The following is a 26830-nucleotide window of genomic DNA, read 5'->3' on the forward strand; positions in this document are numbered from 1 at the left end:
GTAGCATAAGCAAAGGTTTACTACATGAAAAAAATTATGAAAAATAAACATAATGATGATATCTTTACCACTCAAGCAAAAATAACTTTTCATAGTATCTTTTTATTTACTGTGAAAAATGAATACATTTTTGGGATGAATAGATTACAGTTTTCTGTGGCAAAACTGGTTTCCTTCAGCCAAAATCTATTTTTTAAGTGAAGTAATGATGCCAAACAGGTAACCAGCAGTCAGGAGGATCCAGGTATATAGGAGCTATACTTAGACAGGTATCTTGCAGTCATGAGGAGACAGGAAGTCAGTGGCCAAGCTTGTGCAGATATCTAGCAGTCATGGGGAGCCAGATAGTCAGGGGCCATACTTGGGCAGCTACCAAAGTCTCCAATATCTTCCACAGGGATGTAGTTATATCTGAAAAAAAAAGAATAATAATCTCAATAGGTAGGGCAATGTTGGAAATAACAATATCTTTGCTGAACTGGTAATTTAAAAAAAGTTGTTTTTTCTTCTTTTTTGTAATTGATTAAAACATACAATGAATGAACAGTGATATCTAAGGTAATTCCAGGTAAAATAAAGTATTACTCTTGAAATTAACTCTCAAATAAATTTACCTTGGAAGGACACCAGGTTCAGAGTCCAGTCTCAAACTATACCTAAAAACAGAATTAAATTGTTAATAAAGTATCAAAAAAATAAGGCTATGCTTGTAAGGAAAGCATTCTGCTAGTTCAAGGATGGCAAAATTCTGAATTGAATTTTAACCAGACTATATTTTTATTTGACTGTTATGACTTTCTTGAAATAAATGACATGAAGGTTGTTCAAAAGATATGCGTAGATTTTTAAATTTAAATTGTGCGGCTTGTGTTAATGGTAGAAAAAAGGTATGCCTACTGTTAGAACAACTATGAAATCTACTGTTCGGAAAAATAAGAATGGTTCTTGTGCTAAATATATTTTTTTTATAATTTTTTCTAGGATGTATGACTTCTGGATAAAAACATAAAATCTGCAGAAAAAAGGGAAAGACATGCCAAATTTCTAACCACTACTTCAGGAAATAAAAAAAATTAATAAATGATTGACTGTAAGTAGATGATTTATTCCTAATACCCCCTGGTCCATACCTTCCAGTAATCTGGCAGAGAGGATTATCTGGATCCATTTCCTTGCAAATATCTGGTCTTAGCTCAGGATCCTGATAATTTTTTTAGATTAAAAATTTGGTAGGAATTAATTTTTGTTAAAAATTTTGAAATTTAATTCATGTTAAAAGGCTTAAAATTTATTTCATGATAAAAAGTTTAAAATTTAGTTCATGTTAAATAGTTTAAAAAGTTATTCATGTTGAGAAAGGTCCAGAATGGTTTTTCTTAGTATATTTAGAATTTTGCATTCATTTCTTTCTACAATTTTACCGTCAAATTTTGGTTAAGTCCTATATTTCTTTCCTAGTTCTTCTTAAAAGTAAGAAAGGAAGAAGTTTTTAGTCCCCTAACAGGTCTAAGATATGGAGAAAAAAAAATGAAAATGATGCCATAACATGGAATTGTTGTTCAAAACCTTATAATTGCAGACAAGAAAGTATTTTTCTTTTAATGTTAAGAAACTTTTATTTAAGATTGAGATTGTAAACTCTAATTCTTTAGTATGACATTTGGGAATATGTCTGTAAGAATTCCAGAAACAGTTGAAGATTTTTAAAGGTCCTGATTATAGAGCAGTGAGACTTCTATTAAGTTTACCTGATACATTTTCAGTTTGTAGTTGTCATTAACAGAACTATCTCCACAGTTTACATCAGTATCATTGAATAATCCTAAAATAGAAAACAATAATTAAACACAACTTTATAAATATTTAAAATTGATTTTCATGAAAACATTTCCTTTTTTGAAGTTGACAAAAATAGATTGCTGTCCTTTCATCTAAAGACAACTAAAAAAGGACCTATAAACAAAGGTTGTTAAATAAAAGTGTTAAGGAAGCAAAAAATGACTTTGACTCACTTTTAGTCGGAAATTCTTTATCAAACAGGGGACTTGCACTAGCCCTCTAGCTCTTATAGGAGCTGAGATAATAGGGGGGAGGGGGGCTGACAACTGAGAAATTCAACTTGGCAAATGGGGACTTGAACGTGAACTGTTACCACCGTAACCCAGTAAGTTACCATTGAAATACTACTCCCTTTAAGTCCATTTTTCTTATTGATCAGTATTTTATTTGAGACTTTGTTTACTGTACATCAGTTAAAGATTGTCTTACCATATATATATAATATATATAATCAACCAATTAGTTTTGCACTTTTATATTATCCCTTATTAAATAGAGATTATGGAAAAATTCTAGAAATTTAGCATTTTTCTATTTAAAAATTTGATTTTTAAATATGAATAATACCTAAATAATAAGGTTAAAAGAAATTTTATTTCAAAGCTTCTATATAACCAGGGAAAGGGAATGATATTCTGACAAACAATTCTAAAGGAAAATTTCCCCAAAACCCCCTTCCCTTTTCCTCTCCTTCTTACCCACCCCTCTTCAGTTACGTAAAAACAAAGTATACCCCCACCATACTTTAAAAGGTTTTATGATTTTTGTAGAATTGATTTGTTAGAATAGCTACACCTGTATATAACCCATTCTATTTTTCTGTCTGTTCTAATATATTGTTCTTTTAATACTTATATTTGCAACAACTTTCATAACACAGAAACTCCCAATTTTTTAATTTATGTTGGATATTGTTCTGTACCACATTTAAAATTCGTTGACATAGCTAATAGCTATCCTTTTAGCAAATCTTTTCTATAATTCACTTTGTCCAGCAGTCTGTTAGTCAATTAATAACAATATGAGGAAAGTTTGATTTTCACAGCTGCTATTCAAGAAAGACGTCTTAATTTTATTTGTAAAGATTCCCTATACCAATGAGCATCCTGTATGTAATTTACATTGTCCGTCGGTCTGTCAGTCATGATACAAAATAGAAATATCAAAAAAAATATTCGTGATTTTAACAAATTGTCTTAAAATTTTCTTGCCTCATCCATGATTTTTTGTTATCATCCTTGTTTAGCATACATTATCGAATGTATAGAGCTTAGCTTCCTTCATAATAATCATGTTTTTTAGCGGGGCTTTGAAATCGATCAATTTACAATAGATTTAAACCGGTTCTAAAATATACTCAAAATTATAGACCATTGTATGTGAATATTTAAATAGAAAGCATGATACCAATTTCAGTTTTGTTAGCCTATGCAATCGGCCCCTCGGGATAAAAAAAAACAACTGGAATTTAATTTATGATTTTTGTATTTTACTATCCACGGAAAGCTGATAAGGTGGGATAAATATTCATTATTACCTCCAGCTTTCCACACATTACAGACAAAAACATTGCACACCATGGAGTAACTGTTTTACAACATTTTATTAATTTTCTGTCTGTCCATCAGTTCGTAACACTATAGGTTCATATAAAAATTAGGATATAGTCCCTTTCGTGTCAAAGCCCCTCAAGGGGCGTTTCTTCGTATTTTCACAGTAGGTTTTCTCCTTCATCTAGCCCCTGCGGTGAGCTAAAACCCTGCGGGGTAATCACCTAACCCAATATAACCTAACTTAACCTAAAATAACCTATCAAAAGCCATTTCAATAATACGAAAAATCGCCCCTTATGGTGCGTTGCCACGAAATGGACTATACCCAAAAATTGTTCTACATAAAATATCCAGTTTTTAACACACTATGAAATAGGAATTTTTGTAATTTACACATTTTATTTATTTCATTTATGTATGTCAATTTAGATCTTATAAACAGCTGTACATTTCATCAGCTTGAGGATAGAAATAAATTGATGTAAAACGTCTGATTTTTCAATTATTCAAATAAAGTATTTTAAAAATAAAAATGTTCCTAACAACTGGTTTTCCATCTCTAGTTGTCTCATACAACCATCCATCCTAATAGTAAAATATGAAGCAGGACATATTAAAAAATGGAAAATACTGTGTGGTAAAAGTAGTCGCAAATATAGATATTAAATAATAATAAAAAAATGTTATAGTAAAAAAAAACAGCCATTTAGTTTTTGATAATAATCACTAGATTGTCTCAATGTAATTATATCATTTACAAGCTTTTTGGAATATTATTTAAAGAGAATATAGGCTTTGTTAACCTAACTTTGCTAAATAATACCAAATATTGTTACTTCTTTGTCGACATCTCTGAGTTTAAAAATTTTACTTAAGCTGTCCCCAAATGGAAGCTTTATTTTTCTAAGCAAACATGTTAACAATTTACTTACATAACATAATTAAAAGCTTTATGTATAATTAGTGGCTAAGAACCTATAGGCCTCTAGGGACACGTAAAATTGATTCTTTTTAATCTATTTTAAAATTAGCTATTTACCAAAAATATTTTTTTCGCCGCTAGATGGTGTTAGTTATGTTTCTAGCTAATTGCAAAAATGTCCGCAGGGCAGCGTTTTTTAATTTTCTTTTATTTTTATCGATTTCTCTGGGGAGCCAAAATAGTTTGAAACCATCGGGGACCTTTGAGAGAAACTACCCTGTTAATGAGAACCCGATCCGTTCAGCAGTTAGCGAGATCCTTCGGTACATACAAACAGACAAACACACATCCTGTTATTTTATTATAAGGATACAATAAAAGCTTTATGTATAACACAATGATGACAATTTATAATACCTTTTCAGTTATGCTGAATATTTCTGTTGGTTCAACGCCATTTAGATGTGCTTTGTAGTAAGCCTTAACATATATAACATTAATTGGTTCCTGGAAAAAAAAAACAAAGTATCAGGTTTCGTTGTATTTTCTCAGTAACTTTTGATATGTTATTTTAGTTTAGGTTAGGTAACATAAATGTTAATGGTTGCCCTGCAGTATTAGAGCCATCCCCCTCCCCGCAGGGGCTAGAAATAGGAGAAAAGCTACTATGATATACTTTGAAACCCGTTACTTTTTTTCATAAACATGTATGTATATGTGTATTTAAAGTCATATTAAATCAATTTTATTGGTTTTTGCTAAATTACAAAATTAAGGGATAGCCATTTTGAAAGTCCTAAAAAGTTGAATTAAGCCTCTGCTTATTTAATTAAGAGTCTAATGTCCCTTCTTCCCTGGTTATACCTGAAGAAGAGTTGAATTGAATGGAACACCAGCTCTTTGTTGTACTGCTGGTACAAATACTCTAAAATATAGTTATCCTAATAATTGAATGGAACACCAGCTCTTTGTTGTACTGCTGGTACAAATACTCTAAAATATAGTTATCCTAATAATTGAATGGAACACCAGCTCTTTGTTGTACTGCTGGTACAAATACTTTAAAATATAGTTATCCTAATAATTGAATAGAACGACAGATCTTTGTTGTACTGCTGGTACAAATACTCTAAAATATAGTTATCCTAATAATTGAATAGAACGACAGATCTTTGTTGTACTGCTGGTACAAATACTCTAAAATATAGTTATCCAAATAATTGAATGGAACACCAGATCTTTGTTGTACTGCTGGTACAAATACTCTAAAATATAGTTTTACTAATAATTGAATGGAACACCAGATCTTTGTTGTACAGCTGGTACAAATACTCTAAAATATAGTTATCCTAATAATAGAATGGAACACCATATCTTTCTTGTACAGCTGGTACAGATACCCTATAATAGATTTAGTTATCTTAATAATTGAATGGAACACCAACTCTTTGTTGTACAGCTGGTACAAATACTCTAAAATATAATTATCCTAATAATTGAATAGAACACCAACTCTTAGTTGTACAGCTGGTACAAATACTCTAAAATATAGTTATTCTAATAATTGAATGGAACACCAGCTCTTTGTTGTACAGCCGGTACAAATACTATAAAATATAGTTATCCTAATAATTGTATAGAACACCAGCTCTTTGTTGTACTGCTGGTACAAATACTCTAAAATATATTTATCTTAATAATTGAATAGAACACCAGATCTTTGTTGTACTGCTGGTACAAGTACTCTAAAATATAGTTATCCTAATAATAGAATGGAACACCATATCTTTCTTGTACTGCTGGTACAGATACCCTATAATATAGTTATCTTAATAATTGAATGGAACACCAGCTCTTTGTTGTACTGCTGGTACAAATACTCTAAAATATAGTTATCCTAATAATTGAAAAGAACACCAGCTCTTTGTTGTACTGCTGGTAAAAATACTCTAAAATATAGTTATCCTAATAATTGAATAGAACACCAGCTCTTTGTTGTACTGCTGGTACAAATACTCTAAAACATAGTTATGATAATAATTGAATAGAAAATCAGCTCTTTGTTATACTGCTGGTACAAATACTCTAAAATAATAATTGAATAGAACACCAGCTATTTGTTGTACTGCTGGTACCTTTGTTTAGTAAACTAGGAAAATGGGGATAGTTGTCACCGCTTTTGGCCTACCTATCCTATTGACGTCATAGTAGAGGGAAGGAGAAAGGGAAAGGTGAAAGAAACCTCCTAGAAAACAGATGGTGTATAGGGTATTTCCTGACGTCAAAAGAAGAGGTAGGCCAAAAGCAGTTACATTTATCCATCTATCCCTATTTTGCTTGAGCAATATAGAAAGTTACACTGTGCCAATTTGATTCTAACCAAACAGATGTCATTTTTTAACAATTTTATAAAAAAAAACATTGGCGCACTTGTATAAACACCTTATCGCTATCAAGTTTTGGAAAAGATAATCCAGAAAAATCCAGTTCAAAGGGGAATGCATAAAGAGATGGGGCGAATCGAACCGAAAATAGTTATGATGGACATCTTCCTTCATCCTTATAGGGCCAGGGTAGGATTGTAACAATTTTTTGGAGGGTAAAACCAACTTCCCAAGAAAAATCATCCCTGTAAAAATGACAATCACAAGTTGATGAACTAATCTCGCCCCCCTTACCCCTACCCTAAAGTTCCTCTAGTGTCATAACCGCTAGTTTGATCATAGAATAGTTGAACTAGTTGTTTATCTCATCATATCATAAGCAGCTTTCCGCGGATATAAAAATATACGATGTAAGATTAAAACTATTTTGATATGGCAAATGCACGGGATAACAAAAACTGGTTTTAATATTATCATTGTACATTTCATATTCGTTGAAAATTGGATATAATATGTTACAATTCATGATTTATAAGTATGGCTTAGAACCGGTTCTGATCCAGCGGATATTAACCTGTTTCGAATCCATACCAGGAAAAATATTACCTAGCTGCAGCGAAGCTTACTCGTTGAATATAGGCAAACAACATTTCAAAGTGCTCCGCTTCCAAACAAAAATCTGATAATTCCTTAAAAATAAGCATTTTTATCTATATAAAAAGTCATCATTCAAATATATACTACTAGCGCCCACGCCCCTAGCCTCTAGGGGCTTTGTCCAAAGAGGTAATTTTTAAAAATAAAATTGGTGATGCTACCAATGCAGCCACAAATACATTTTTTTTAAATGGGGGGGATTTTTTTTTTGTTTTTTTGGGGGTTGTGGGTGTTCCACCTCCCCCCCCCCCCCTAGAAAATAGCCTAAAACCACCACAGGACCAGTAGGTATATCCCATGAAGAGTTGAATCCAATCATTTCTGTGGTTACCGAGATCTTAAGGGACGGACAAACAGACAAACAGACAGACGGACGGACGGAGAGACATCAAGCTACTTTGTATTATAGATAGAGAGGTTGTATGTATATTGATTTCTCTTCCTGCTGCAAAAAACAAAGTACACAAAAGTAAATTAAACTGAAAATGTAAAGAGGTGTTTTCTTAAATTTACATGTGTGAACTACTTACCTACTGATGTAATGTATCATTTTAGAGTACAAATTAGGGTTGGGCCGGATATTTTTTGGCCGGATACTGGATATCCGGCCGGATATCCGGCAAATATCCGGTTATCCGGCCAAATTACCGGATAACCGGCCAAATTACTACATATTAAAGTAATTTTGTATTTTTAAAATTGCTTTTAATAGGTTATTTTAGGTTAGGTTAGGTTATATTTGGTTAGGTGATAATAATTTCTTCATAAACTGGTGTTTTATATTATACTGCGTCTAGGGATATTAGAAGGTACATGAAAGTGCAGAAAAATAACTTAAAACCTTACAACGATTTTTTTAATAAAAATTAAACAGCCTAAAACTACCCTGGGACCTATAAGAAGCTTCTCTCTCAAGAAGAACCATATCGGTTCAGCAGTTAGCGAGATTTTTCACAGTAGCTTTTGAAGGGTTATTTTAGGTTAGATTAGGTTAAGTAAATGTTAATGATTGCCCCGCAGGGCTAGAGCCCCCCGCAGGGGCTAGAAATAGGAGAAAGGCTACTGTGAAAAAACGACGAAACCGGCAACTTCGTTTTCTTTCCATGATCCTAATAAACTATTACTACCCTCAATCTGTAATATCAACCCCTAATAGTTGGAGGATTGGCGAGGAGGTGGCGTTAAATGCCTGCCCTCCCCCCCCCCTTGTTTTTTTTATATCCTATTTTCTGTGTATAAAAGGTAATGGGCTATAATTGAGTGACTTTCAAAATATGGATATGACACATAACTGAGAGTTGAAATTTTTTTACTAACTCCTTCCTGGCGGGCACAGGATGCCAACAAATCTGGTAAAGTCATTCTTATGTTTTTACTTAAACAAAGCATTTCATGTTATCTAATACTAAAATATCCTATAGTCGTACATCCTCATATGTAATATAGATGTTCAAGTCGATTTCAGGTTCCAGGTATAATCCTGCAAGCCCTGAACCTCCAGGTCTCCAGAAATCTTTAAACGGTTCCTGTGACCGCAAATTTTTACTTGAAGATTTCAAATTTTAAACTTAGGCTTATATATCTTCATGACATATTACAATTTCATAAAATCCGTTGCCGTTTACCTGCCAACCGTCGGTTTGCGGCTGGCAGCTATCAAGTACTGATGCCATCGCCAAAATTTGTGTTTTGAGATTTCTAATATAATATTTACATAAAGATAAATATATTCAGAAAAAAATTTTCTTCTAGCTTCAATAATAAGAAAATTACAGCCATTTATGATTTTAAAAACAGAGATTTTTGTTGTAAAATATAAAAGATTATATTGCCGGATATCCGGCCGGATAGTTTTAATATCCGGTATCCGGCCGGATATTGAAAATGGCCGGATATCCGGCCCAACTCTAGTACAAATCTTAACAAATTAAATTTTATATGTCTGTTACTTTAAATTTTAGATCTATTTAATCTGAATTTAAGTGCAGATTAAGATTATTTAAGTAACTTGTATCTAAATCAAAAAAAAGAAAATAATATACTTTTTAACATAATTTACAAGCAAAGGTTTTCTTTAATTAGGCTCTTTCCATAGGTCCAAAACGGATCGCTCTTATCGATAATTTAGGCATGCTAGAAATGTCCTTTAGATTTAAAACTTAGCATGGTGATTCCTGTAATAGATAGGCATAATTTAAAAGCATAAAATCTCTATTAACATTACCAGAAAGTCCATATGTCCAATAAAAGCATATCTATAGGTATTCAAGTTTGGAAATATAGGTATGTCGAAAACAGTATCCTGTGTTCAAACAATTTTGGCACAAATTTATATACATTTTTTAAAGAATTATGAATTAATATTCTGTTATTAAGTTATTACACTCTACAAGTGTTAATGTTCCAACTATCCTATTTCAAAGGTTAGCTTTTATGGATGTTGTCATCCTTGTTTTTATTCTATACTTTGGTTATTCAACTGTGTACCTGTCTTTTACACAAGGAAGATTATCTTTGATTGTATCCAGCCAACCCATTAATACAACCTACATCATACAGTTCATCAAAATTTAGTTAGAGATTCCCAATCCTAACTAGACAACTGCCATCTAGCCCTACAAGATGCGTAGTTTTCGTATCTGGCAACTAAAAAATCCAACAAATCAAATTTTTTATACAATTTTAAACCCTTAGGAGTTACTGCACAATCATGACAAGAAAAATTATTATTTTTAGGATTCTGAACAAGTTCTTTATAAAACCACTCTTGAAGGGGGTAAATTAATAGCCATTTTTATCAGTTGCTTTGCTACGGTCACACAAATTTAACATTAGATAAATCATACACAAGGTGATTTAAAGAAAGAATTTACAAAAGCAAAGTTGTAAGATATTGAAAAATATGAATATTTGTTTGTCTTATCTTGGATAAGTGTAAGCTCTAAGGGCTTGTTTTTTTTTTACTAGCGGCTACGCATGCAGGGGAACCTTTCCAGGTTTGATTTTTTTTTTGAAAGCGTAGAAACTTTTCCACAAACTAGTAACTAACCTTCCCTGGACCTGTAAGAAGCTTTACTATAAAGGAGAACCAAGGAGAGTGGTTAGAAAGATCATTTGGTACAAATACAGACAAAAGAACAGACACACATGGTGGTGACGATACGGTCTCCTATTGTGACATTCAATTTATTGAAACTTAGATGTCGCATCTGCACACAGATAGGCATCATGTTACATTTATATAAAGTTTAATTTACCTCGTAGCCATAATCATTCCCGACCAGTCTGTCCACCAAACTCCAGGCCTTGTTCCTGTCAAGAGTTCGAGCCCCGGGCTAGATTAAAAAAAAAACAATGTATGTATCAAACGTAAACAATTATAAATTTACAATGAATTAATACCACCCCCCTACAACCCCCGCAGAAGTACAACTTTTTCACACTAGCCGCTAGAGGCTTTATCTTAATAAATTTTTATCAGAATAATAGCCAAAAACCAGTCCAAATACAAATATGAGAAACACCATTCACACAAAAAATCCATTTTCGAGATAAAAATGAACAAGTACCTTTCTATCCAAAGGTGCCCAAACCGCGTGCATATCTGCCTGTCTGGCCCATTCCACCCAGGTAGAGTAGGGATTGCACTACGGATAAAAATCTGGATTTATCACACATTTTCTAAGAAAAAAACCTGTAATCCGATTTTTCAAAAAAAAATTTTCAATCACCCTTTGATTTCAAGACCTTTATCTGAACATTTTATTAAGTTGCACCTGTTTATGAGCGATGGAGTTCTCCCTACAATTAAAAGCGTTTCAACCACTAATTTTAATCTTAGAAGGAGTAATTTCGTGTGTCATCATTGGGGATGTACATTTATTTATCGGCCATTATCTTATGAAACAATGGGAAGTTTTATTACACTAGTCCCCAAAGTTTTATAATAACGTTTTCTTATACGTTAGCCTAGCAACTCTAGAGACTTAAATTTTATCTGTCGGTTATTTAAGTTGAGTGTCCAAACGTTTCAATCACTAGTTGTAATGTATAGAAAGGGTATCATTAGATCATTGGAGATTTTAAATTTTTGCTCATTACCCTTCTTCTAAATTTTAATTTTCCCAACAAAAAAATTATTTGTATTTAGCACTTAAATCGTATTTTTCTACAGTACTATTCTCTTATTTAACATTAGCGGCTACGCCCCTAGAGGCCTCTAGGGGCATTTGAGGAGGGAGAATAAATTTGACAACCAATTTTTTTATTTTAGAATTAAAAAGAAATTTTTTTTTTTTAATTTGGTGGGGTAGGATTTTTTTTGTGGTTGGGGGGGATGGTACCCTCCCCAAAAATAGTTATAAACCCTCCCGGGACCTATGAGTAGCTAACCTGTTAAGGAGAACCCAATCGGTTCAGCGATTAGCGAGATTCTTCAGTACAAACATACAAACACACAAACAGACAAACATCCTGTTACTTTATTATAATTTAACATTTAATATAACTAATTACAAACAGCTTAACTTTAAAACAACATTTGAAAGAGATTAAATGGGATAAATAAAGTGTAATTGTATAACAACGATAGAAATACCATGAATAAACGTTAATACTACATATATTTAGACAAACTACAAAAAAACATCTAAAATCTCAAACAAACAGACAGACAGACTAACATCGTTCTACTTTGTATTATAGATTAATTCATTTGATACAACTTAAAGAGCCAAAAAACATAATAAATAGGGAGAATAATTTGAAATTGAGGCCTCTAGTGGCACTTTAAATGTTTTTTTTAAATAATACGTTTCCTATCTATGTTGCGTTCAAGTCTCTAAACATAAAAAGATTTTTTTATATTTTTTCGTAATTTCTCTTGGGAGTATGGTGAATTTAGTTAAACTGGATAATCGATGTACACCACAAGATCTTAATTTGGTGTATTTCTGAACTAACTCTTCATGGAAATGGCAGTTCAACTGCTGAAGTGCAGGATTAAATAGTAAAACGCTCTTTAGATAAACATTCCTTTAAGAAGATGATTAAAGTCCTTCCACAGATTATGACGTCAAGGCCAGCATAAATTGTGTACTTGCCTCTCATTGGCTATTCTATCGTATGACGTCATAATCTGTGAAGGGACTTTTTCTTTCTTCTTCCTTTGTTTGCACATTCACAACCTTTGTCAGGAAGTCTTGAGCCACTTTTTGGGGAAGGAATTCTCCTGCTCTAACTATTTATGTCGCACATATGATAGAGGAACCATTTTTAACGTCTTTAGCTATGACGTGGTGTTGGGCCTACAAAGAGCGGATGCCAAAGTTGCAGGTGGTTACCTGGATTCCGTTGGTTGGCCAACACTCGGAGACTGTTGTAGACTCACACAGGTATAATCTTTCTTCCCTGACCAATAAAACATATTTCAATCAAAAAAGATAAAGTATAGAATATAATCCAGGTAGAAGATTATGTCTGGCAACTTTTAGAGGTCGACCGATTTATTCTGTAGGTCAACCTAAACAAGTACAACTAACAAATGCCTTTAAAAAATCGGTCAACCTAAATCTTCTTTAGGTCGACCTAAAATTTCCACTGGTTGACCTTTGTCTTTTGTGAACTAGGCTTAAACAAATTAGCTAACAAGGATAGGAGTATGGAGATAAAAATCTTTTTACTTATTGTAAATTTCTTAGCCACTGCAGGGTTGCACTTGGCATAGTAAAAAATCTCCCCTTATTTTCAGTTTTTTTTTAAATAAAAGGAGTGGGGGATCTAGTGCTCTATACGCACTTTGAGGGAAAGTACTTGCTTTTTTAATAAGTTAAAGATTTTTCCATAATTTTTAGTAGTAAATCAATCATATATTATAAAACTACATCCTTAGAGGCCCCTAGGGGCCCTTGAGGAGGGGGGGAGGAGGAGTCGTCCGTTACCCCCCCCCCCCATCCCAACTTTCAATTGTAGTTTTGATAAAAAAAATATCTTTGGAAAAGTGTCATTTTTTATAGGGGCAATTTCCTCTTGGGGAGGTGGTGGTACCCAAAATAGTATAAAACCTTCTCAGGACCTATGATAAGATACCTTATGAAGGAGGACCATAAAGGTTCAGTGGTTAGCAAGATCCTTTGGCACACAGACAGACATCCTATAAAGTCACTAGTTGTGAAGCATCTCTATAATGTAAGGCTTACCTCCACAGAGCTACGACAGTATGTCCAGTAGAGGCGCCCATAGCCCAGGCTATCATAGGAGCAAGTCCGTTCAATCTAGATATATAGATATTTAGATATAGATAGATAGATATATGTATATATATATAGATAGATAGATGGATAGATAGATAGATAGATGATAGATAGATAGATAGATAGATAGATGGATAGATAGATAGATAGATAGATAGATAGATAGATAGATAGATAGATAGATAGATAGATAGATAGATGGATGGATAGATAGATAGATAGATAGATAGATAGATAGATAGATAGATAGATAGATAGATAGATAGATAGATAGATAGATAGATAGATAGATAGATAGATAGATAGATAGATAGATAGATAGATAGATAGATAGATAGATAGATAGATAGATAGATAGATAGATAGATAGATAGATAGATAGATAGATAGATAGATAGATAGATAGATAGATAGATAGATAGATAGATAGATAGATAGATAGATAGATAGATAGATAGATAAATCGATAGATAGATAGATAAATTATTATTTTACTAAAAATTAATAAAAATGTATTAAAATTTATTTACCTTAAAAGCTTCAATATTTTTTGAATATCAACTATTTTTTTAAGTATTTACTATTTTTTAATTTAAATCTAATTTTATATTAGCTGAGCTGCTCAAAGATAATTGTATCACACTTACATCCTCTCATACATATGAGAATTTAATAAGCAACGAGCTGATGCAGTTCATGTCAAACCACGCAGTAGCCTTTTATTATACCTGATGATGTTAAAAGTATCTCCATCTTGAATAAGATGCTCAGGTATATCCAGAATCTCAGGCACATTGGCACCACGTGGCTAAACAAAATAATCTTGGTGCCTTCACACTAGAGTTGGGCCGGATCCTTTTTTGGTCGGATACCGGATATCAGATATCCGGCTTATTTCTAATGCCGGATATTAGGCATCATGTTGGATATCTGGCCAACGTTGGATATCTGGCATTACAAATCAGCCGTTTATGCGGTATCCAGATGGTTTTAATATCCGGTACCCAGCCGGATATTGAAAATGGCCGGATATCCAGCCCAAACCTACTTCAAATAAAGTGTCTGTTGAGCACTGAATACACTGTATACACCCCCCCCCCGGCTCCTCCCCACCCAATTTATTTTAGAAATCAATTAAAATTTTCTTATCCTTCGCCTAAAACCTTGCTTAAGACCCTAGCCTTGCGGGACCACTATCCCTGAAGGAAACCATTGTGAATGCCTTGGCTCAAAACAAGCGTAACTTATTACTCTGAAAAGTTAGAACTTCCAGACAAAGGTTGTCCAATGAAAACTAAAAAGGTCGGTTGTCTGAAGGGTGTTTGACCTTATAATAATGCACATCATTAAGCAAGATTTAGTTCAGAGTTACATCAGTTGATAGTGCCTAATAAAAAAGGACGTCATACAATACAATTGGCCAATAATAGGCCAGTGTACATTGTAATTGACCAATTTTAAAATATTATCTAGCATCTCATTTGTCATTTGTATTGTATGGCGTCATTTTGTAATGGACACTATCAACTGCTTCGTTACACCAATATATGCACACGTGGTGTATCCGGTTCTATATAAACTACTAGTGGATAAAACCCCTAGAGAATTCTTTCTAGGGGCGATTTCTCTTGGAAGGGTGGTGGTACCCACCCCAAAAATAGTTAAAAAACCTTCTCAAGACCTATGTAAAGAAGAAACATACCTAATCAGCGGTTAGCAAGATCCTTCAGTACAAACAAACAGGCAGATAAACATCCTGTTACTTTATTATAAGGATTATTGAGATGTAAGTTCGCAGCTGTTCTTAAATTAGTTGATACTAACCTCCATGTCAATACCAATATAAGATTTCATAAATTCTCTGTTCATATCTGCCACCACTTGGGGCACTTCCTAAATTATTTTCTCAAGTCAAAACTGTTTTTAGTTTTTTTTAAGGTTTAAATGAAGATTCGCATCATAGCAAGAAAACGAAGTATGGGGTTTCGTCGTATTTTCACAATAGCTTTTGATAGTTTTTTTAGGTTAGGTTAGAAAGATGTTAATGATTGACCAGCATGGTTATTATGGGGCTTTCCCCCCATCCTACAAATAAGCCAAGGTAAACAAATCTGATTTATGCCATTTAGACTGAAGAGGGTGCAATGTACACCGAAATATATTTTAATAAAAAAAACCTAGAAGTATCAAAGACTTTTTCAAACAGTGAATTTATCAAGAACACTTATGTTCATACTAACCGTAGTGAATTCCGCTTCAAAAAGGGCGAATGTAGCTCCAATCTTGTAGGTTAAATCTTCGGGGGAGGTTTGGTGGACAAATACCCTGCAAAAAAAGGTTTGTTTCTAAATGATTTGGGACGGTGGGGAGGGGGGGGGGGTTGATTAATGGATGCGCTCGCTGAAATGTCATATATTTAAAATTTCTGTTATAAAAATAATCATTACCTAAAAAAACGTCCTTTATGTTAAAAAAATAAGAGTTCTTTTGCCATATTTAGTTCTTATGTAAAAAAAATGAAAGTAAAGGTTACTAAGCTAATTAAAGGAAATAAGGAATAAAAAATTACTGATTTATGATCGGAATATGTTTTTAAGAAAAGGAAACCACACAGCAATTTTTAATGACTTCTAGCTGTAATACGAGTCGAGATAGGAAGGGTTTTTTAATTCATTATTTTAAAAATCTACTAATTTTTAATATTTAATGCCTCGTACTATTTAAATTTTAAAATATCAGAATATATTTAATTAATTTTGTTAAGTGGTTTTAATATTTTTTAAATAAAGAAGTTATATAATGTACAAGGAAATATTGCAATGAAAAACTAATCTCACCTGACACAAACTCAATTATTTAAAACAATAAAAGTTAAAAAAAATTGATTTTCAAAGGTTTAATAATTAAAATAAATATAACATTTTTTTTTATCTTAAAATATATTTGTTTGAAATTAAACTTTAAACAATATAATATGTCTCAAAAATGAAAAATCCTTATTTTCAATTGTTAACAACAACTTTTATTTATCTTATATTGGTCTATCCCCACTGGACCGCTTATAATTTATATATTGTACATATTCAAAAGTATAAACAATTTAAATATTTTATATTTATTTTATTATGTAAGATATAAAAAAAAACAAAGATTGAAACATCCATAAAAGCAAAGCACATCCAATCAGATTATCAGACAAACGAACATTAGCAAAGCATTTAATATACAATATAATTCTATAGATGCTTGCTAATTATAGAGATGGTAATAATTATAGCGTTGCTACGCTTTCTAAATGGTACTACACCGACAACAGTCATAATCATTCCAATTTTTGATACAGCGACAAACGTCCTAATGTGACAAACCTTCTAAGGCAACAAACCTCCTAATGCGACAAACGTCCTGATGCGCCAAACGTCCTAATGTGACAAACGTCCTAAAGGACAAACGTCCTAATGCGACAATCCACCTAATGCGATATATATTAAGTAAAACCTCATAAAAAAATTAATTTTTAAATCTTCCAAAGTAAAAAATGTTCCAAAAATGATGTACTAACAGTCAAGGACGTACAAGGGGGGTTGGGATAAAGTTGGGATTACCCCCCCCCCCCCTTTTAAATGTACCCATTTAGGAGGGGGTATTTCCCCCCTCCCAAACATTTTTTGGGGGTTAATTATCCCCTCCAAAATAAATAATCCCGACCAAAAAATTTAATAGTATTTAAATTATCCCCCCAAAAATTTTTACCCTGGGGGTAAATTTTATGGGGGGGTAAAATAAATTACACCTGCCAATAGATTTCAGGGGGGTTATTACCCCCCCCCCCCCCCAAGCAAATTTTACCCCCGGGGAAAATTTTTTTTAGGAGGTTTTACTTAAGACATGTTGCATTAGGAGGAATTTGTCGGTGTACCCATTATTAAATCGATAGTAAAAGTTTAACCTAACTAAATTTAATTTAAAGATGGACGGACAAAGTCTAAATGAAGAAAAACTTGGCTTTTGATAAGATTATAAATATTTGTTTAATATTTTTGTAATCCAAAACATTTTTACTCTGTTAAAGTTAAACAAAATTTAATTTATGAGAAGCGCAACTACCCTATAAATAAAATATTTTTATCCATAATAAAACTCAATATTGTTTGTCAGTTTTTATGGTGCTTTGGTTTAAATATGGCTTATTTAGTATTTTTTTCCAGGATTAACAAAACTGATTTTAATCTTTTAATTTTTCTTTTTAATATCTGCGGAAAGCTGTCTATAATACCGTCCGTCTATTAGTCCTAAACTGATAGCTCTTATCGATTATTTAGGCATGTTAGAATTGTCCTAATCATTTAAATGATGATTCCTTTAACAGTTAGGTACGATTCTAACATGAATAACTTTTGGGGCAAATGGACCCCAGATTTGGAAAAGTTTTGCAATCTTGATAACAAAGTAACAGGATGTCTATGTGTATCTGTGTTTGTATGTTTGTACCGAAGGATCTCGCTATCCGCTGAACCGATCAGGTTCTCCTTACCAGTGTAGCTTTTCATAGGTCCCGGAACGTTTATAACTATTTTGGGGGAGGGTACCACCACCCTCCCAAGAGAAATCACAAAAAAGTCAACAACAAAAATGTAGCGTAGAGACTTTTAAAAACAAACATTTAAAGTGCCACTACAGGCCTCTATACCTTGGTCCTCTTTCAAACAGGTCCCAGTCTTGCTCTGGAGATCCATCACTTGTCAATACAAAAGTATGGACGCCATTCCCAAACACCTCCTTCACCTATACATATATCTATAATATAAAGTGGTTAGGTTTTTTGTCTGTAGCTAAAGGTCTTGGAAAATGCTGGTCCGAATCGGTTGTCCTATCCTTATTTGCCCTCCCCTAGAGGCCAGGTGAAAAGCAACTAGTATATTATATAATTAAAGTAAAATAACAGAATGTTTGTTAGTCCGTGTGTTTGTACCAAAGGATCTCGCTAACCACTGAACCAATCGGGTTCTCCTTAACAGGGTAGCTTCTCATAGGTCCCGGGAAGGTTTATAACAATTTTGGGGGAGGGTACCACCACCCTGAAGTAATTCCGGTGGATCAGAACCGGTTCTCATTCATTTTTTTGTTGCGTTTTAGTACCTTAAAACCGACTTAATTTTTTTATTAAACTGAAAAATACTTCAAAATAAGAGGTCTACAAAAAAAAACGATTGCATATCTAAATTCTATTGACAATTTTACACCTACTACATACTAAAAACACCGACTAGCTATTTTAAATAAAAAGCAAAAAAGTTAAGACACCTTCTTTGCTAAATTGTTATATAATCTTATTAAGTTATTTCATTAATTATACCAAGGATTGGCAGCCGTTCCTTTATGGCAGATTTCATTGGGCTCATGTAATTGTCATGTAGACTAATGGGTTTATTCTGCTAACATTAAAGATAGATGGTTGAAATTATTTTAAAATATTTCTTGTTGAAAATCAACCAATGATGTCGATTATATTAACACAGTCAAGTAGAAAATAATTTAGAAGCAGACGAAAGAGGTCTTTAAAGAAGAAAGGTAGATAGTTGTCTGAATTACATCAACATATACGATAGATCTCTTTATTGTATGACGTCATTATAGGCACTATAAGCTGCTTCCTAATTGTTTACCAACCTGAACAAAGCTGCCAGTGGTGACAACAAAGCTCCTATGACAAAGGATATTGTCCGCCTCGTTGTGCTCGATGGTCAGCTCAATTTCTTGCGAGTTCAGTTTCACAGTGCTCAACTAAAATAATATAATTAGTTGTAGAGTAGCTTTGCTGTTGTAGCAACATAAAATTGATTACCCATTTTTTCCCTAATTTCCGAAGTTGTACGACAGATAAACCAACTATTGCAAAAACTATTTCAGCTACTCCGGTCAAAGGGAAAGGCTGAAAGGGAAAACAAAATTCAAAATTTTAATCTTTCAAATTTTGAATTTTTTTTGGAAATTTGAAGCTTTTTAGCTTGTAGTAAATATTTTGATGGGATGAGGGTGATATGTACAAGATCGGAAACTAAGATGTAGCTGACCTCTTTAAGTTACTTGATGCCGGGTTTTGATATTTTTTTCCTCTGACTTTACCAGAGGCGTGCACAGGGTTTACAAGGAGGGTATCAAAAGATTATTCTTCTGCAGATTTATGATATCGTCATTATTGAATCTTAGAATTTATCTACTTATAACATTTCTCAACTTAACCAAGCGATCTTTTCCAACCACTTTCATAGATTCTTTGGATAAAATAATTAAATTTCTCGTATTCATTCGAATCCGGTGATTAGGAACCGGTTCTCATCCATACGAAAAAACTATGTCTAGCATCGTATTATATCCAGTTTTCTACGAATATAGAAATGTACAATCATAAGATTAAAACCATTTTTTTAGCCCGTGCCTTCGGCAGCTCGGGGCTAAAAAAACTGGTTTTAATCTAATAATTATACATTCTATATCCGCGGAAAGCGGTTTATAATACGATGAAAGAAATAACTATTAGCCAATTTAAAGCTTTACAAGGATTTTTAAAAATCCACACAAAGAAAATCACCCAAAAAGGCTTGGAAATTAAATACTGATAAAGCGATTTATAGAGGAAATGTTCGGTAGTCATAATCAATTTAAAATATACTGGGGAAAAAAACACAAAACCTTTCAAATACATTTTTTTTATGTTTTGATATTCATACTTTTTTGTCAGCGCATGATTGACAGATCGACTGACCAAGTACATCATAAACTGTATGCTCATTGTTATACGGAATCGTCAAAAAAAAAAAATTACAGTCGTCTGTTTTGAAAGCAGCCTAGAAAATTACATTTCCCTTTATAGCAGACAGTCAGACAAAGTAAATTATAGAGTAGCTTCGCTACTAGTATTAGGTTATTTAATTAGAACATGCTTACTTTAATAGAATGGTAGCAGGTGATGTTGTTAAACTCAACTTCCATGCCAGGAGCCACTGAGGCCAGGTACTTGGGAAAAATCTAAAATTTATACTTAGGTTAATGTCATGATTTGAAATTTTTCTTGAAAATTGGAAAAAATATTATATTTGCACGTAAAAAAAGATCACATAAACCAATTGGTCAACCTTACAGTTTCTATAAGAAAAAAAACAAACACCTCGGTCCTCACCAAAAAAGTTTATATTTTTATTTTACATTCAATTTTAGACTAAGTATCAAGTGTTCTCATTTTTACCTTAAAATATGGCAGGTCTTCTTGGCTTTTCTCTAAAACAGGTTAAAAAGAAAATTAATCCTTAAAATAAAGTTATAGGATGTTTGTACCGACGGATCTCACTAACCGATGAACCGATCGAGTTCTCCTTAACAGAGTAGCTTCTCATAAGTCCCGGAAAGGTTTATCACTATTTAGGGAGAGGGTACCACAAACCTTCCAAGAGAAATCACGAAATGTTTTTTACGTATACAGACTTGAAAGCAAAGTTACCTTAGCAAGCTGGAAAATAATGTTTAAGTTATGCTTTCTGAATTAGATTTTATAAAGGAAAGTTAGGAATGAAAAACTGGAATTTTGTGGGCATTATGCTACATTGTTCATGGGATTCAAAAAGCTATGAACTTAAAAGGCTTGCGGCTGGTTAAAGACGGCAAAAAAGGCCTATACATAATAGGGCGGGTCGATTTACAAGCTTTTTGGGATTTTCACATTAGTTGACATTGGACAGGGTTAATGGGGCAATATAAAACCCTGTGAAACTTAAAAGGGGTTTGTAATCCAAAAATAACGGGCGTGCTGGGGGTATAAAATGTGCCCGCCCCCTATAAAACAAAAAATTTAAATTTCTTCAAACTATATGCATGTTGCATATCAAAATGACCGCATTGAAATGCTGATTACGAATCTAAAACTATTTTTATAAATATTGTTCCTAGTTCGAATAAGATCTCAAAAACAGCTGATTTAGTCAAAACTGTTTTTTTGGTAGGTTATTTGAAAATCATTTCAGACTGAAACAATATTTTTCAAAATGGTTTTCAGATTCGTAATCAGCATTTCAATGCGGTCATTTTAGATTACAAAACCCCTTTCAAGTTTCACAGGGTCTTATATTGGCCCAATAACCCTTACCAATTTCTTCTAATGTGAAATTCCAAAATCGACCCACCCTAATACATAATCTGGTGTGTAAAGCTTAAGTGAAGAAAACAAATGTAAAATAAGTTTTTTCGCGCATTTATGTGCGCTGCGAGATAAATGTGCATTCTAAATATTTGCCATTACTGACTATTTGAAGGCCTTCATTTGTAGGTAAAAATTTTGTACAGGTATAATATACGTTCATTTGTTCCGTCACTATCATCCTTTAAGTTTACAAAAAGTTCACAATTTTTAAAATATATTTTGATTCCTGGAAAATTCACCGTGAACTGCATCTAATCCAAATATCCAAATTACCTACCCATGATATCTGTCCTCATCCTGAATTTCTGGAGATAGTCCTCCTTGACAGCCCTGATCCTGCCAGGAACAGGAGTCTCCACTGACAGCTCATAGATGGCATTCAGGTATACTTCAGGTGACACCTGTAAAATTTACTCATCATTTTAAAAAGCGAAGCTTTTCTATAATTAATGTCGGTCCGCCCGTCCGCTCGTCCATACGTACAACCATCCGAAGGGGTTAGCTTTTTTCGTTGATTTAGGCATGTTAGAATTCTCCCATCGATTTCAAATTTTGCATGGTTATTCCTGATTTAGAAAGCGTAAGAACTCTGTAATCGTTACCAGAATGTCCAAATTTACTTACAATTTTGTTCGATTTTTATATATTCATATTCTGATTATTCAGTTCAGACACTCTACAAGTGTTCATGTTAGTTTGTCCTTTCAGAGCTTCGCTTTTATGGATGATGTCATCCTTGTTTTTATATTTTTTTGTTGTGTAGTGTATTAACTTTTATCAGGTATTTGAAGTAAGAATTTAAATGTTTTAAATTGTTGCCGAAACAATTAACAAACAAATTAGCGAGTATCCACCCATTTTTCTTATTATTGGTGCTTTCCAACAAAGTCCCTATCGAGCACTAAAATCCAATGGAGAGAGGAGACATTGGGCTGTTTATTACACTAGTCCCCAAAGTTTTCTAATAACGTTTTCTTATTTGTTGGCTTACCGACTTTTATTGTATTTTGAATGGGGATGTACATCAATTTAGCTGCCACTGTCTTATCCCTTTATATCCCTGCTAAAAAAAAAACTTTAGGTTTTCTACTAAAATGGCAAGTGAAAGCTTACCCTAGCAGCAATAAGCTGACAAAGTGACAGGACACCAAACAAAAATAACTCCAGCCTCATTCTGAGCAAATTGTTTACTAAACAACTTCAGAATTTAATAATCATATTTTTGTTTACTGTTTGTATGTTTTTATTAAACAATAAAAGTAATCACTTTGTTATCTCTTTGAAGCATAATAAATTGACAACAATTTCTCAGGATTAGGATTTAGCATGTTCTTGAGAACTTAACATAAAATTTCCTTAATACTAAACAACTACTAGATTTTCTTTGGCGCGGCCCCCCCCCCCCCCCCCCCCTCCGTTCGTCCAAGCTTTTTCATTGTGGGGGGGAGGGTAATATTTATATCATATAGGCAAGGACGTCCAACCTTTTTCAATTTTTGGGAAGTACGAACGGCGCCACCAATTTTATTTGGTGGTGGGGGGGGGGGGGGAATCATCCCTTTACCCTCCGCCTTATTGGATGTCATTGCCCCCCCCCCCCCCTTCTTAACATTTTCTTGGCCACCTTGAATACTGTTTAGCAATATTAAGCTTTAGTGTATGGATGTTGTTATCCTTGTTAAGTTATTTAACAAGAACCAGGGAAAAGAGAAAGTGAGTCTGACAAACAATTCTAAAGGAAAATTTCCTCACAACCCCCTTCCCCTTTTCCTCCCCTTCTTACCCAACCCTCTTTAGTTACATAAAAACAAGATATGCCCCCACCTTACTTCCAAAGGTTTCATGATTTTTTTTTGTAGATTTGATTGTTAGAATAGCTAGGCCTGAACAAAAACATAAAAGTTCACTTGTACTAACCTTATGATTGTTAAGCTTAATATTTTAAGCTCCTAGTAAAAATTGTTTTACAAATCAATATTTCATCTCTTTGTAACTATGTAATGTAAATATAAAGTGTCTTCTTAAATATCCGCTGGATTAGAACCGGTTCTCAGCTATATTGAAAAATCATGCATAGACAATTTTCTTTGAATATTAAAATAAAAGTCATATGATAATACCAGTTTGTAATTTTTTATTATAATATCCGCGGAAAACTGACTATATGCATTTCTCTAAATTCAATTTATTTTCTCTGGATAAAACAATTTCTGATCCATTCTAAAGTATCACACAAGATTTTGTATTATACAAAAGTTTTCCATAAATTATAAAATAAAAATCCTTGAATTAATCCCTATTTATATATTTTACTATTAAATGTCATGGTATCATGGAATAAAACGAAATTATTAATATTACATTGAACTTTTAATTAGTAAATTGAATAAAAAAAAGTATTAGGATTCAAATAGTTAAATCTAGTTTCTATCCAATTGACCTTTTTAAATTTAATCTAAATTATTTTTAGTGAATTCAACCAATAAATTTATAGTATAGAGGTATAACCAGACAACTACTATACCTGGATCCCCCTGTTAAGGAGCTTTTTCGTCTGCTGGCAATTTGCTTTTCTGCTTTTATGTAGCGACTTGGTTTTCAAAGATCCAATTGAAAGTGGGCACAGGGTCCTCAGGTAGGTAACATACAGTCATTTAACCCCTCTTCCCCCTCTATTGTTTTACTCAAATATTCAACCAATTATTGAACATCCAAGTAGCAAAGCACAAAGCAATCATTGACAAAGTGAGTTGTACATCCAATGATCAGATATTCCTTGTCATGAAAATGAAAGATAAAATCACGAAACCTTTATGTAAATTAGTTTTTTTTGACCGACAGACCGACGGACAATGCCATCTATTTTCTGTATGCTTACTAGTATAGGGAATCTTTATATATTTCACCCATCTATATTGAATAGCAGCCGAGAAAAATGCGTTATTTGTTTATTAGCCTGGGTTTAGATATGAAAATACACACACACACACACACACACACACACACACACATCATATTACTTGGATAAGTAGAGAGATTACTCAAAGTAAATAATGTCCAATCCCACCAATAGGAGAATCGTTAAGTAACATTCAAGAACCTCATTGGTTATAATTGTGTACACATTTTATTACGAAATGCATGTTTTTTTTTCATTTCATACATAGATAAAAGTCAGCTGTAAGCAGTATAATTTCTTAGTTCAAAGCTTTGCTGAATCAGACTTAACTGACCAAAAAATTTTGTCGTAAGTTTTTTGAAATGTGAAAGCTTCAAAACAGAGGTGGATTCTTTAAAAAAAATTAGGCTCTCTACTCGCTGAGGAGGAAAAATTATTATTGTGAAAAATCCTCTAAAATCGCATAAAAAAACTTACCAGCGAGTAGCGAGCCTATTAATTTTAAGAATTTACCTCAGCTTACGTCAGAAGGTAAACAATTTTTTCGTCTGCAAGAAATGTTGGTTTTCAGATGTGACGAAAAATCGGGTCAGACGGGTAATCTAGATATAGTATGCCTATTCTTGGATATTTAGTAAATTAGTACACATGATGATGGTAAAAGAATCAGGTATCTAAAGAGATAAGACAATTGGAATTAAATTGATGTACATTTCCAATGATTTTTCTCAAAAATACCTCTTCTGTAGATTATGATTAAGGATTGAAAGTTTGAAAACAAAACTTAATGAATTTACCATTCAAAATTGACAAAAGTCCCCAAAGTTGTTAAGCCAACGAATGAGAAAACATTATTATAAAACTTTGGGGACCAGTTTAATAAACAGCCCGTTGTCCCCTCTCTCTGTTAAAGCATAAGTCCACACTTAAAGATAAGAAGATTATTTATGTTGATTTTTTTAAGCAAACAAAAAATAATTATTTATTTACATCTCATAGAAAAGTAAATTTAATAGAAAGTTAAAGTTGTATAATTTAAACAATAGATATATTAGATCTAGATGGGCAAACTGGCCCCATGATCCGTCAAACCTAAAAGATATTTCGGGAACAGTACCTTTCGTGGCAACGCTCCTTAATGGGCGATTCGTCGTATTTTTAAAATGGCTTTTAATTTTATTTGTTATTTTAGGTTAGGTTAAGTTATATCGGGTTAGGTGATTGCACCGCAGGGTTAGAGACCCCCACAGGGGCTAGAAGTTGGAGAAAAGCTACTCTGAAAATACGAAGAATCGCTCCTTAGGACACAACCCAATTTTTCTCGATTTTGTATAATTTTTACGGAACACGATTCCAGTGACGTCATATTTTTCTTTCCCGAAAAAGGGAAGGGGGGAAGAAAAAAGAGATGGAAGAAAAGGGGTTTTTCCCCATCTCTTTTGAAGAGATTTTCTTCCCCCCTTCTTTCTTCCCCCCTAATATGACGTCACTGGAATCGTGTTCCGTAAAAATCATACAAAATCGGGAAAGATTGGGTTGTGTCGCTCCTTAGGGGGCGTTGCCACGAAAGGGACTATACCCGATATTTCCAAGCAGAGAGCCCTTTTGTTTATTACGAATCATTCTAATAATACGAGCGAAAAAAACACTTCTTCAATATTTATCCTAAGAAATATAACTTTCTATTATGCGAATGAACTGAAAAAAATAACTGCGCTTTCGTTATAAAATCTGTACAACATGACCGGATGGTTCCTCCAATATTTTTATATTGGTTTATTTAGAGAATATGTATCTATATTATATTTAATGGTACACATTTTTTCAAACATAGTACGTAGTTGTTCTAACTTTTTTCTAAGAAATGTACACGTTTTTAAACTTTAAGTCATGTTGGGGATAAACTGGATATTTACATCAAACATGTTTAACACGATAGGGCAATTATAACATTTTAAATTAATGCTATCCGATACGGCCATTTAACGTACATATAACAAATCTTTTTTTTAAATAATAGAAAAATTTCGGTTTGTAAACTAAAGTGTAAAAAAACACGAAACCACTTGATTAGAGTAAAATTGACATTAGGTTTAGATTTTAATACATAGTAAAATTACAGTCAGTAGGG

At 33.0% G+C, this 26830-nt stretch overlaps 1 protein-coding gene across 2 annotated transcripts; it reads right to left on the reverse strand.

The window, feature by feature from the left end:
- Positions 1 to 86: 86 nt before the first annotated feature.
- LOC145304649 (uncharacterized) lies at positions 87 to 23052 on the reverse strand. Of its 2 annotated transcripts, XM_080146580.1 has the most exons (23): positions 22914 to 23052; positions 22078 to 22201; positions 20853 to 20884; positions 20555 to 20635; positions 19277 to 19390; positions 18297 to 18391; positions 15847 to 15931; positions 15431 to 15499; positions 14335 to 14414; positions 13553 to 13627; positions 12698 to 12764; positions 10925 to 11002; positions 10613 to 10690; positions 9842 to 9901; positions 7305 to 7387; positions 5179 to 5239; positions 4732 to 4794; positions 3931 to 3977; positions 3377 to 3426; positions 1749 to 1822; positions 1131 to 1201; positions 615 to 656; positions 87 to 411 (listed from the first exon to the last, which is right to left on the reverse strand). In XM_080146580.1, exons 1-23 carry the CDS (start codon positions 22971 to 22973, stop codon positions 324 to 326), a joined length of 1677 nt encoding a protein of 558 aa, XP_080002706.1. In that variant the 5' UTR covers positions 22974 to 23052; the 3' UTR covers positions 87 to 323. The 2 variants fall into 2 exon arrangements, with proteins under 2 accessions (XP_080002706.1, XP_080002707.1); XM_080146581.1 differs by lacking the exon at positions 15431 to 15499.
- Positions 23053 to 26830: the final 3778 nt, after the last annotated feature.

The sequence above is a fragment of the Acartia tonsa genome, chromosome 13, assembly GCF_053477335.1.
Source record: "Acartia tonsa isolate MP-2025a chromosome 13, ASM5347733v1, whole genome shotgun sequence".
NCBI classification, from domain to species: Eukaryota; Metazoa; Arthropoda; class Copepoda; order Calanoida; family Acartiidae; genus Acartia; species Acartia tonsa.